This window comes from Pestalotiopsis fici, assembly GCF_000516985.1.
Source record: "Pestalotiopsis fici W106-1 unplaced genomic scaffold PFICI_Scf_10, whole genome shotgun sequence".
Lineage (NCBI taxonomy): Eukaryota > Fungi > Ascomycota > Sordariomycetes > Amphisphaeriales > Sporocadaceae > Pestalotiopsis > Pestalotiopsis fici.
The window spans coordinates 562727-576052 of NW_006917100.1; the positions used below are offsets into that span (position 1 = coordinate 562727).

The 13326-nt window shown below is 45.6% G+C and overlaps 3 protein-coding genes across 3 annotated transcripts; 2 read left to right on the top strand and 1 right to left on the bottom strand.

The window, feature by feature from the left end:
- Nucleotides 1-2255: 2255 nt before the first annotated feature.
- On the top strand, nt 2256-3995 carry PFICI_12426 (uncharacterized protein; the record flags this gene model as incomplete). Its single annotated transcript, XM_007841007.1, has 1 exon — nt 2256-3995. The coding sequence occupies one exon, from the start codon at nt 2256-2258 to the stop codon at nt 3993-3995; it is 1740 nt and encodes a 579-aa protein (XP_007839198.1).
- A 1210-nt stretch (nt 3996-5205) lies between these two features.
- PFICI_12427 (Acetamidase) lies at nt 5206-7166 on the top strand (the record flags this gene model as incomplete). Its single annotated transcript, XM_007841008.1, has 7 exons — nt 5206-5463; nt 5532-5672; nt 5723-5993; nt 6052-6359; nt 6410-6559; nt 6613-6997; nt 7048-7166. The coding sequence occupies 7 exons, from the start codon at nt 5206-5208 to the stop codon at nt 7164-7166; spliced, it is 1632 nt and encodes a 543-aa protein (XP_007839199.1).
- Nucleotides 7167-10164: 2998 nt separating this feature from the next.
- PFICI_12428 (uncharacterized protein) lies at nt 10165-11949 on the bottom strand (the record flags this gene model as incomplete). Its single annotated transcript, XM_007841009.1, has 5 exons — nt 10165-10327; nt 10388-10554; nt 10612-10728; nt 11029-11820; nt 11878-11949. 5 exons carry the CDS (start codon nt 11947-11949, stop codon nt 10165-10167), a joined length of 1311 nt encoding a protein of 436 aa, XP_007839200.1.
- Between the last annotated feature and the right edge of the window lie 1377 nt (nt 11950-13326).

Here is a 13326-nt window from a genome sequence, read left to right on the forward strand (position 1 = left end):
TGACGGTTACTTCGGAGATCTCAATGACTCGTTCCCTGAGCTAAGTCATAAGTACACGAAATCTCAAGGCCTTTTAGCGCCAGCGCCGGGCGATCAGTTTTATAGGTTCTATAACCACTATTTGGTGCGAACCTCTAGGCATTATCCGGTAATTAATGTTATTAAGGGCCTTATAGCGAATTGTTCCAGATATATCTGTAAAAGGCAGACTTTCAGGAGGATGCTTTCTTTACGAGGAAAGAGAGAAAGCCCTGAAATCGAGCCATTCCTGGCTCTAGCAATGCGAAAACCTGCGCCCTGACCCCAAGCACATTGCGATAAATCAGCGCCAAAACTGCCCGCCCACGTCCTTTGCCAGCCGTTACAGACATCAGCCTAAAAATCCACAAAAGAAGCCAGCTAAGAGACCTTGACATTGTTTTTGTTCGGTTGTTTGCTAGCATGAGATTGACTAATAACAATCTTTCATTCTGTTAACCATGGAAGCATTTCAAGGCAGTTTGTTAGACAGGAGCGGGTTCCATTCAACTCGACCCGATGGTGATCAATTCAATTAATGCAGCAGCCAGCCAACCAGTCATCTGTAGGTGTTTCTTTAGTGTTAGAACAGTGCTTGCTGGTCAGACCAGTTAAGAGAACTCCACACTTAACTGCCAGCTCATCGTTATAACGAAGCTTTCCTTCAGCTCGCGCTCAATATCCGATGGTTCGGGGTCCAAAACGACCGAGGAACGAGTCGTGCCGCATGATGACCCACCAGTAGAACAGTAAAAGCTTGACGATTGTGCAGCAAGAAGTGGCGCATAGGAACCTTAAGCCAGGGGATGGCCTGCGGCCTTGCCCAACTGCCAACACCAACCGTGAGGCGGGGTCAGATTCTCAGGTGATTAATCTTGCAGCGAAGCTTATCGATCTGGGCGGCCGAGCCCCAAACGCCCAAATAATTGCGTCTAGATCAATCAGAGCATATTGACTGAGGAGTTGCCTCTGTGACGCTGCCTACTTGTCTCTTGACGCAACGTCGCAACGATGCGACTACTTCAATTAAGCACCAACGGTGCTCTAATGCTAACGAAGAAGTTGTATCACAATATTCCTTCATATGCCATACTTTCGCACACCTGGGGCAGTGACGAGGATGAGGTCACAATCCAAGATATAACGGCGAAGGGAGGGAAAAGAAAGCAAGGTTACCAGAAAATAATATTTTGTGGCCAATAGGCAAAGCATGACGGGCTCGAATATTTCTGGGTTGATACATGCTGTTTTGACAAGACCAACTCAACCGAACTCGCCGAGGCAATCAATTCCATGTTTCGCTGGTACCAGAGAGCCGATAAATGCTATGTCTTTCTGGCAGATGTGCAGTATGGTGACGTTCAAGTCGTCAAGCCAGAGTGTACACAGTACTACAACCAGGAAGGGCATCATGAAAGTTGATTTTTGGGCTTGCGGGTCCCGCGGAACTCCTAGAGAGGTTGTTAGCGTGGGTTGGCCGGGGTGTTAGCGTGGGTTGGCTACGCCTGCAACCTTCTTTCAAGGTCCCGCAGTTACGGCGGGTCGATCCGTCCCCCCATGCATCATTTTGCGTCCGGCTTTAGCACATACATAGTACTCGGCAGATGAATGCCAACAGGATAAACGCCGAAGTTCGACCACCGCCACAATAACATGACGATACATAGAAAAGACATCTCACAGATCGTCCGTGCTTAAAATAAGAGGCCAATTTTAATGGTGTGTGAAAACCCCTGATCGGAGCCTTTGGAACTCGATCGCAACTTTTCGGAATTTTATGGCCGGGTAGTACTTAGTTCAGCTAGCCACAATATAATAACGCAATAAAGTAAAGTGTTCGGTATTTTTCTCTGTAAATTTTACTACCCCCTGCTCCGTGTTGATATTGTAATGCGTACGCAAGTCTTCGAATGCCGAAAGGACGAAGTCTGGAGCCGTTTAAACACTCCACTATTTGCTATGAGCTTCTCGCGATCGGAATAGGTTAGACACAAGTAATGGCACTTCTAGGTTTTATCCCCCCTCCATATAAGGGGGAGGATGCTAAGTCGGAGTTTAAATTCGCCCGCCAGGTAGTCGAGGGCTTCGAAATTATTTGGGCATTTTGTCGCCCCATTGGCCTCTTGCATTCGTACCAGGTAATACACAGATAACAACAACCAGTCTAGCATCCAGAAGTTGTATCAAATAACAGTATCATCGTTTCTGCGCAAGACCCAGAGCTCCGACCTTTCGCAATGGATCCGATTGTTACAAACCTTCACGCGTCTGACGGTGCTCGCAAACCCGACAAAATGTCGCCACACACTCAATGCCACGCCGAGCCGTATCTGGATATATCTTATCCTCATTTACCGTCAACGGCCCGCAATCACGAACAGCCTTTGGAAGCTCCTATCGATGGGGTCAATAGGCTACACATACAGTCCAAAAACGAGATCCATCATCAGCCCATTAGTACCGCTGTCGAGATCACCTTGGGCACTGATGCTCTGGAGTTGTCATTCTCCATGGCTGACTGCTTGAAATCTTACGGTGTAGACGACGCACAAATATCAATTCTCGTACAGACAAGTGAGGGATTTCAATCACCGCACCGCTGGTCAACTTTCAGGAAGACCAAGGTGTTGATTCCCCCTTTTCTAGCTGCTGTGATTGGGTCCTATGCGGCTGGAGCCTATTCACCTGGGTCAGAACAAATGCAACAACAATGGCAGGTGTCCGAGACTCTATTCGATCTGGGCCTCTTGATGTACGTCGTGGCCTTCGCATTTGCACCTATGACTCTCGCACCAATAAGTGAGTTGTATGGCAGATACTGGGTCTATGTCGGATCTGGTCTTGTGCTTTTCCTAGGAACTGTCGGCTGTGCCTTTGCCCCATCCCTAGGGCCGATGCTGTTTTTCAGACTGGTTGCGGGTTGCGGAGGGTCCGTTTATTCCACCCTGACTGGTGGAGTGTTAGCGGATGTTTACTTGGCAGAAGCTCGGAGCACCCCAATGGCTATCTACATGCTCCTTGTCTTCATCGGCATTGGCTTAGGTCCAATGGTCAGCGGCTTAGTCGTCGATGCCTATGGCTGGAGGTGGATCTTCTATATTCAACTAATTGCCATAGGGGTAGTGAGCTTGGCCAGTGGACTTCTATTCGAGGAAACAAGGGCCAACGTGATTCTTAGAAGCATGTGCAATGCCTTGAACCGAGCAAGCAACAGAAATCAGCCGAGCCCGAGAGCCGATCATATATGCACCATTTTTCAAGCTCAACAGCCACAATGCGGATCTATTATTCCTGTGTTAAGACAAAGCTACGCCTTTCCGTTGAGGTTGCTGTTCCGGGAGGCTGTAGTCTTCTTGTTCTCAGCATGGGCGTCATTCGCCTGGACCGTTCTCAACATGCAGTATAGTAGCATTGGTATAACCTTCAGAGAAGTATACAATTTCAACAGTTTCCAGGTCGGATTAGTCTATAACGCTATTCTAATGGGCGCCATCATCAGCACATTAATCACAATCATTCTAGATTCCTGGGCCATGCGACTATGGCCGCAGAGAATGAGCACCCCAGAGGGACGTCTACTGCTTCCGGGGGTCCTGTCAATTTTGCTTCCAGCTGGTCTGTTCTGCTTTGGATGGACTGCAAAAATCACAATTACGTACTGGCTGCCGATGGCTGGTATTGGAGTTGGTACAGTCGGCATTTTCAGCATCTATCTTGCATCTACAAATTATCTTGCCGACACGTACGGACCATTCACATCTTCAGCTATCGCAGCGCAAAGTATGTGCCGGAATCTATCAGCCGGTGTTATCTATCTTTTAGTACCACAAATGCTGGAGAAGCTCAGATACAGTGGCACTGGCAGCCTGCTTGGTGGTATTGGACTTGCACTTACGGCAATTCCTTGGCTGCTCGCAATGTATGGAGTTGAGATCCGAAGACGTAGTCCCTTTGCCGGCACTTTGGCAAACATGTAACCCCATGAAATAATAGCTCAAATTTCAATACGCATGAAGTACTGCTCATGAGGATTTGACATATAGTGTAGATATTAAAATAGGAGCTTATCCTCCTATAGGTGTTAGTTCGATCCCTAGGGCCACTACGGCACTTCCGACTTCTTTAACTTAGTTAGCCCATTTTCGGTATAAGTGTAAAGTATAACGCTTCGTCACGATCATCATCCGTCCCGCGGCATTCATCTTGCTGTCAATACCCGTTCGCTAGTTACCTTCCACTTGATTCACCATCCATTTCGTGCGTACGGTGCACTTACCGACCGGTCTCAATCCTGACACCTTGTTTTATGACTAAAGTAGATTTGAGGCTCACGTTTTTATATAAAAAGCTTCTACTATCAAAATAAAACCAGGTTATGGTAAGCGAAGTGATCAATTCGATCGTTAAGTAACTATACGCAGCTATGAGAGTGGATTAATCATATACATGCAAGTGATAAAAGGTCATAAAGGTCCGAACAATAGGAGGATTCGCGCATGGCTAAGGTTACAAAACCACCAATGGATAGGTACGTGGAGATATTATGGCAGCCATTTGCCATGATCAACAACGCTAAAATTAGCCCATTAATGCTTCGTCACATAATTAGAGATCATGGTCAGGCTTTTGTTTAGTGCAAGCTATCGATCTAAGTGATCAAATTTAGTAGGGTGATGCAAGCCTGCTCTACTTTAATGGTCACTCAAATTCAGCTTTATTGGGCTCTTCTGACCATGTTCGGCTTTTTGGCAGCGATCTGGCCAAAAGCTTATAGAACATTTTCGCTTATATACCGGAGATTCTGCCATTTTTTAGCCAATATGAGAAACCTCGGTGAGAGTACTGTACACTGATTGATGTCTCGCAGTGTGGATTGCCTCATCATCACACGGATGGGCGGCGGGTCACGGTCGGTGGTTTACTTGTCTTTTCGATAATTCCGATTGGACTTCGGCTTCGGCGGCCGGAATTTATGCCGCTACTTTGTAGTATTCGGGGAAGCAAGCCCCAGTTCTTCCCTTTCTCGTTTTCCCCACACCACGATCCAAATGGGCTTTACGAGGAGATACTAATATATGGAGAAAACACTGATTGCATAAATGCTTTCTTGATGACATCTGGCGCATCCGAAATACAGGATTGCGTGTAGGCATTCTTCTAAGTACAAATTAATCTCACGAGCTCCGCATGGATTGGACAACTGCATCAGCGAATAAAAGGAGTGCGCTCGATGCCACAATTCCGCCAGAATGGCGGCTTGACGTTTCATGGAATGATGACCCGCCAATGGGATTCTGGGCAAAGAGTCGAGTATTAACTCCAAAGGAGCTGACCATTACCGAGATGCCCGCAACTCTTCTGGTCCAAGAATTGGCGAATGGCAAGTTGACCGCTGTTGCCGTTACCACTGCATTTTGCAAAAGAGCCGCATTGGCACATCAGCTGGTGAGTTCCAGCAATATCACATTGGGCTGTAAGGAGTCTGTGAGGAGCCGGAATTCTAATCTTGGTAGACGAATTGTCTGCATGAGTTCTTCCCAGATCTGGCTATAGCAAAAGCGAGATCCCTCGACGAGTACTTTGCAAAACACAAAAAGGTTATTGGTCCTTTGCATGGACTACCCATCTCACTGAAAGACCAAGCGCGTATCAAGGTGATAAAGTTTTATCCTCATCTCGATGAACGATACTAACTGGGGAATAGGGTGTCGAGACCTCCATGGGCTATGTCTCATGGCTCGACAAGAAGGAAACAGAGGACTCCGCTCTCACAATGCTGCTTGAGAAAGCCGGGGCCGTTCTCTATGTCAAGACATCTGTACCTCAGACTTTATTGTGCTGCGAAACAATCAATAACGTTTTTGGCCGTACAATTAATCCACGAAACCGCGACTGGTCCTGTGGTGGAAGTTCTGGAGGTGAAGGCGCGATAGTGGCCATGCGCGGGAGTATAATCGGCGTTGGTACAGATCTTGGTAAGCCATTGATGCTGCAAATACTATTTATGTGTATGAAAGTTAACCAAGTTCCTAGGTGGGTCTATCAGAGTTCCTGCTGCGTTCAACTCTCTTTTCGGCCTTCGACCAAGTCATGGCAGACTGCCATATGCGAAACTCGCCAATACTATGGAAGGTCAAGAGGCAATACATAGTGTATGTGGTCCAATTTGCCATTCTATCCCAGATATGCGGCTCTTCGTCCAGTCAATACTCTCGCAGAATCCATGGATGTATGATTCAAAGGTCGTACCAATGCCATGGCGGAAGCATGAGGAAGATGCCATAAAGACGAAAATCTCATCCCGTAGCCTTACCATAGGCTATTACTCATGCGACGGCAATGTAAGATCAATCAGTTGACAAGAAGAAAAGCATATTGCTTATGCGTATAGGTTCTGCCTCATCCACCAATCCTGCGCGCTGTTGAGATTGTTAAGAGAAGGCTTGCAAAGGCTGGGCATATGGTAGTTCCATGGCAGCCATATAAGCATGCGTTTGCAGCTGATCTGGCTAGCCGACTGTGCGTAGCAGACGGAGGAACTGTAAGGTTAACAACCGCATATCTTCTATCATCAACGATTCTAATGGTGTCTAGGAGATTTTTTCGAATCTGAGGGCTTCTGGTGAGCCTGCAATTCCAAATATCGACTATCTCATACGGCCGGAACAACCGAAAATGGACGTGAATGAGCTTTGGAATGCCCAGCTCCAGAAATGGAACTATCAAAATGAATACTTGGAGAAGATTCGTTGTTTTGAAGAGAAGCACGGCAGAGAGTTGGACGCTATCATTGCGCCCACAAGTCCTTACGCATGCGTACGCCATAACAAATTTAACTACTATGGATACGCTACTGTCATTAATGTCCTGGACTACACTAGTGTTGTGATACCAGTCACATTTGCCACCAAGTCGATCGATCGGGCAAGTTACCAGTTTGCGCCACTGAGCGACTTGGATCGCTTGGTCCAGGCAGAGTGTGAGTAGGAGACAAGAACTTTCCTATATTCATATAACTAACGGACTCAGATGATCCAGAAGCATATCATGGAGCTCCTGCAGCTGTTCAAGTTATTGGGCGACGACTAACAGAAGAAAGGATCATGTGCATTGCTGAGGAGTTGGTTCGTCTTTTAAGAGATGATTAAGGGGCAAAACCTTTCAGCGCGGAAATATGCCATGTAGTAAAGGAGATAAGAGATTTGAACGAAACGAGCGTCATGGCGAAAACGCAGTCGGATATAACGTTCATTCAAAGCAATAAAAGAGCCTTTGCGACTTAGACATCACATCACGATGGGAAATTATCGTATGAACACTATAAAAAATGATAATCAAGATGAAAAATAGCCTACGTTTATGGAAACGAGCAACACAAGTCGTATCGGAAATTGCGTGACCTAAGGGTTGTGGCAGTGGCCGGATATATTTCACTGAGGATGCGTAAGTAACAAACTTAAAAGGGCACTAATTTCGCATCTCGGCAATTTAGCGTTGCTTGTTCGGTACATATACCCCTTTACTTGATTTTTCTTCGTGAGGTAGTCCAGTTCCTACTAGCGAAGACGAGACAGTGTAATTGGGCAAGCTCAATGAGGAGGATAAGTAGAATATGTGGGACGGACACTGCTCGATTATTGTCCGATCTTTGTATAACTATCTAAATTTAAGCTTAGCAAGAGTGATTCTCCTCGCAATTCAAGGGACTTACTCGTATATGGTTCGAGTAATTTTGAATGTCAACCCAAATTTATAAAATAGGTTCCAAATCTTAATTTTCGTAGTCGTTTCTATAGATGCTATGATAAAAACTTTTCCCGCCCCTCCCTGATCCAGGATTTCAATATGTCTGATTGAAAATCTATTTTGCACTCACTCTATGACCACCGAACCACATCAGAACTCACTACGGCGGACGTCGTAACCATAGGGGCCGGATATATTGGCATATGTACTACATCATATACTTGAGCTATGCAAAGACAAAGACATACCATTACCAACCACGATAATTTTGGAGACCTGCCAGTATGTTCTGGAGTAGCAGGTTATGATGGTTAGTTTCCATTCCTTTGATACCTACGGAAATATAGTGATTTGAAATGGGGTGCTATCCTGAAATCTGATATACGTTATACCGCGATAGTTATGGGTGATGTATTTGAAGCGCACCACCATATTGAAGCAGTTGTCTCAACAATAACGAGACAGATGCGTCGGTAAAGGAAGCAAAACATTCCTTAATACCTACATGCAGCAGAACTTTCTGGCTGCTAATTTGAGGAACAGTGGTGGTACGTAGTTACCGCAGATGGGGTGCCCTTTGTTGGGAGTTTATCAGGGAGACCTGGCTAGCTCATAGCCGTTAGTTTTCATAGGCATGGTGCACCTCAAGCATTCTTCGTTGCAAAAGAACTCGTGTCGATGATGATGGAAGGAGCTGACTTCTAAGACACAGGATTGCCAAGAGCCTTCGAGATAAGTCAAGTGAGATTAGAAAGGCCGACCATACTATTTGAACACAGCTGAGAGAATTGAAGACTTATTATTTTGTCGGATTCGCAGACCTTTTATCCTTCTACCATCTTTTTCCTATCATTACGGTTCTTGGCAATAATCGTTTCTCTATTCAATCGAAATTTGAACTATAAATGATCCTATAGAAATTTGGCGAGAGGATGATCCTAAAATCCATACTCCATGCTACCATAACAATCATTTTAGGCCAACACTAAAAGGAGAAGCGCTACTACTATTGCGCAAGTGAAAGGGCCATACTCGCTCAGATCTTCTCACCTGAGTCAATGTGAAGGGAAAGATAAAATCGAGGAATGTTGGAAAGAAGCCGAAGTTGATCTTGTAAATCTACAAAAGAAAGGCATCAAAGAGCTTTTTCAGATACTTGAGAGGGTAACATGGGGTGGGTACTACGTCAGTGCAACAGAATGATAAGGACGAAGATCCTGTTAATTTCTGTAAAGGAACTGACGTCAGAATGGAGCGGGAAATAGTGCCTCGTGGATGACAATTTTGAAGACAGACATGATGTATCCCCTTCGCCGTATCTCTCAGCACCCGTCAGAAGTAATGGCCTCTTTTCCCCGCTCTTTCCGTGTTTCCATAACGCATATATACTGATCGTAGTTATTTGGAGTAGATTGGTCGTCTATCACCGCTGTGCACGGGGCGATGACTTTCAATTGAGATTGAGCTGTGTCCGGCTTCGGGCAGCCGACAACTATCGGAGTGGTTTGCAAGTACCTTGAATATAGCTCTCGGCTTCTCAGGGCTCGTATAAGAGAAGAGGGACAAAATACTACATGAGCCCTAGAACAAGAGTTTTGTATTAGATTCACTTATGCCTCATGTATCATTATCCTCCATCTCGTGGCGACTGTAACAACTATCCAACTACAGTGTGAGCTCCTAGATCTTACCAGATTTACGAAACATGTGTAGTTACTAAGCAGGGAGAAAAACGAGTGGCCGCATACTACGGTAATGTCTGCCTGTTAACGCTCCTCGTTCGGCCTGAAGAGTTTCAAGGGTCTACCGGCGCGGACGTAGCATACACCGGGTGACTCTTCGTCCTGCTGCTGTTTCGTGTTCACGGTTGTTGTCACTACGAGATCTACTTTATAGGCTGTATCTTGATCATCTCATTGTGCTCCTCGAGGACCTGGTTGTAGATTTTGAGCTCCGCCTAGTAGATTCTTAGCAGAATCCTCAATAAGTCCCGAGAGTTACAAACATGGTGATAGTGCCAAGGCCAACTCTAATTGTTGCTTTGTATCCCGCGAGTGCTTCCATAAAACCATTGATGTTACTGGTTATGAATTCCGACCTTGCCTAATCTATAAGCCCGAGCGTCGACTTATTCTTGAACTTTTGCATAGCAAGCTCGAAATTACGGCAAACATGATTTGTATTAATTTAAGGCTTTATTGCGTGCTTTATAGCGTTGGATTGTTGTGCATGGTGATTTCGATAAATGAAGCCTATATGCCCCGTAGGTGTCTTCTCAAAGATATCTTGAACTCATTTCCCGATATAAATACCACAATACGGGACGTCTGCCATCTGTAAGAACTCGGGAGAATTGTCACAATCTCGGTATAAGGGATGTTGATTTGAAAAGTGTCGATATTAGGGTTTTCGAGGCTCAAGACGTATGTATAATGGCGGCTTATCCCAAAACCCCCACTGACGCTGGTCTTTAACCCAGTCCTTCTGCGTTTCATCAGCCAGTGCAATATCGTAGTTCCACACGAGTTTCGCCAGAATCAATCTGATCTCTGCGTAGGCAAGACTTGATACTCATGTCAGTACTATAACCAAGTAGGGTACGGTATATCAACTTTGTGCTTACTTTTTGCCCAGGCAGCTGCGTGGTCCAACAGAAAACGGTTGGAACGCATCCGCGTGGTCCTTGGCAAACCGAGCATCACCCAACCATCGTTCAGGAATGAACGACTCTACCGAGGTAAAGTTTTTCTCGTTGTGATACATGGGCCATTGCCAAATGTCAAAGATGGTCTAATACAGAGTCAGCCCCAGTACCATGACGTTTCCGGAGCTCCCAATGGGACTTACGCCCTCCGGAAGGAAAGTTCCACATAGTGTAGCACCTCCACGATGGACCACGCGTGGCGTGGAGGCTGGAGCGGCAGGGTAGATGCGCATGCCTTCGTCGATGACTGCTTTCAAATACTGGAGTTTTTGGACGTTAAGAAGACTGATCTCGTCCTCAGTGCTGAAGCCAGACCGTACTTCGTCGCAGAGTTTGGCCAACACGGGAGGATGTTCGCATAGAAGAGATGTGATACCACATAATCTACGGTCATGTGAACAGAAGTTAATCCGCGGGGGTGGCGCGGGACTCATGTAGTAGCAGTCGTTTCAGAGCCGGCAACGACAAAGATATTTGCATTATGCATGATTTCCGGAATCGAAAGGCTCTAATAAAAACGAGTAAGAATGACTGGTTTTTGGCATTTATTTTTGACATACCTGCTTGCTATCCGAGCCAGGGGCAATCATAGCATCTATGAAATCAGGACGACTCGTGTTTAAAGCTAGTCGCTTGCTGACCTTGTGCTCAACCAATTCGGCATGCTCGTTAATCTTCTTTGCAGCAAAAGTTTGAAGTAGTGGTTTTGTGAGTACACCCACGATTGGGTACGCTCGTCGAAGCTGCGCTAGGGGCTGTATCTCTTTGACTTGTTGAAAGATCATTGCGACCCAGGTGTGATAATCCGATTTTTCCAGACAGCCAAAGGACTCTCCGAAAGCCAGGTCTCCAATAACATCGAACGTTGTATAGTTATACCACCGTACTACATTAAACGGCGTGCGGTTCTCGCTGTGTTCCCTCATTCGCTCAAACAGAAGGTCAACGTAACCCTTGATCAAAGGCTCCTGTTTGACCATGCTCTGTCCAGAGAAGCCACCGGCGAGTATCCGACGCTGCCTGCCATGATTTTCAGTGTCTGCGGCAATAATACTGTGGCCTACCTCTTCAAATAATGAGGGGTCCTTGATATTCTCCAGTTCTCCTGGTTTGAGGTGGCCATACGCTTGCCTCCACGCGTTATGGTGACAGAGCGATACTGAATTGGGCCCTGTACGAACCACGTCTCCATATCTCTGGTGTAGCTCAAGAATCCTTTTGTGAGGCTTCCCAGAACACGCCATGAGAGCCTGAGGAAGGGGCGAAAGTGCCCAAAGTTTTGGACCCGGAATCTTTCGCAAAGGGCTGAAGAAGATGTTGTAGATAATGGCCCACAATATGTAGCCGAGTAACTGTAAAATATTAACTTTGATTCTGGTCCTAGTTCGTAGAGTTTAGGGTGCTCTCACAAGGCAGATAACCAAGGCCGCAAGGCGTGGCATCACAGCTCTGTCAAGGAGTATCATGGATATGTTTTTCATTGTGATCATCGTAAGGGTTGTTTACGATGAAAGCTTGTCCTAAAACGATCAAATATCAATAGTTTCTTTTCCTAGGGGACATTGAGGAGGAAAGTATGGATGGCGAAAGAAAATGATGATCTTAGACTAGTACCCCATTATAACTAGACATATTATAGCGCAACGTCAAATAAACATTAGTGCACAACAGTCACTTAGATTAAGTCAAGCATATACCAACTGAAGTGTGGAGACTGGCCAATCGTCGGCAATTTACACGCAAGATAAAGCGTAAATGCTTGAAATGGAGCCGAGTCGGTATTCCTTTCGGCAATTCTCTTATAAATCATTGGTTAAACAAGTCTTTTGCGAGGATCAGCTAGGTTATAATGACAATGCTCCGATGCAAGGCCTAAAACTCCGGTTTGGAGTTTCCGGGACACCGAAGACGACGAATCGTTGCGAAGAACGACATTCAAAATCGGCTTCTCCTTATTATCCACATCTCTTGTTTTTAAGCACGGACGATCCAGATCTCGCGCTGACATACATGTATATCAGCCAGACCCACTTCGTACTGTTATCCATGAGTACTTCGGCGAGCCAAAGGTAATCAGATTGGCAGTAAAAAATTGCTTGTCAACCAGAGCTAGTTTTGGCTGACTGAAGTACTTATGGGTGACAGTACGAAGTGGGTCTGGCTAATATACATAAATGTCAGCGCGAGATATGGGATCGTCCGTGCTTAGAGACGAGAAAAGAGATAAAAGATAAGAAGCCAATTTTGATGGTCTCTGTAGGCACTCAAATACGCGCGTATTGCTTATTTTTTCGGATAATTCCATAGCAACTTCATAGAGCAGCCGGCAATCGGCAGCTGCGAGTATCTAAGTACACAACATAAAGGTCTTGTAAATTTTTAATACGGCTTAGATATTAGCTAAACGTGGGGCAGTATCACTTCGTCTTAACCATCATCTTCTAACTATATAGTCACGATTAAAATCAATGGTCGCACCTTTAGTGATAGATGCGCCAACTGCGACTCACTAATTCATCTATGGCTGTGAAATTATCCGAGCTAGCGATTATTCATGGAATTGCTTGTGTAATTGTGGAGATAGATGATAGTTAAGTCCAACGCAGTTAAATAAATCTCACCCACAAAAATCTTCCAGAGTGTCAGCCGAGGCAATTCCCCAGTCTGGAAAATTCTAGAAGCTATGTACTAGTTCATCCATATGACTTTGATAGAGTTTGTCTTCAGAATCTGTGCGCCATCTGGGTGCGCGCCGTTATTAAGAAGCGCAACCAGAACTTCGAAGCAGTCTCTATGTCGTTCAAAAGCGCCAGCGCTCGTCTGCATAAACGATATCGTAATCAATAGGTCACCCAAAA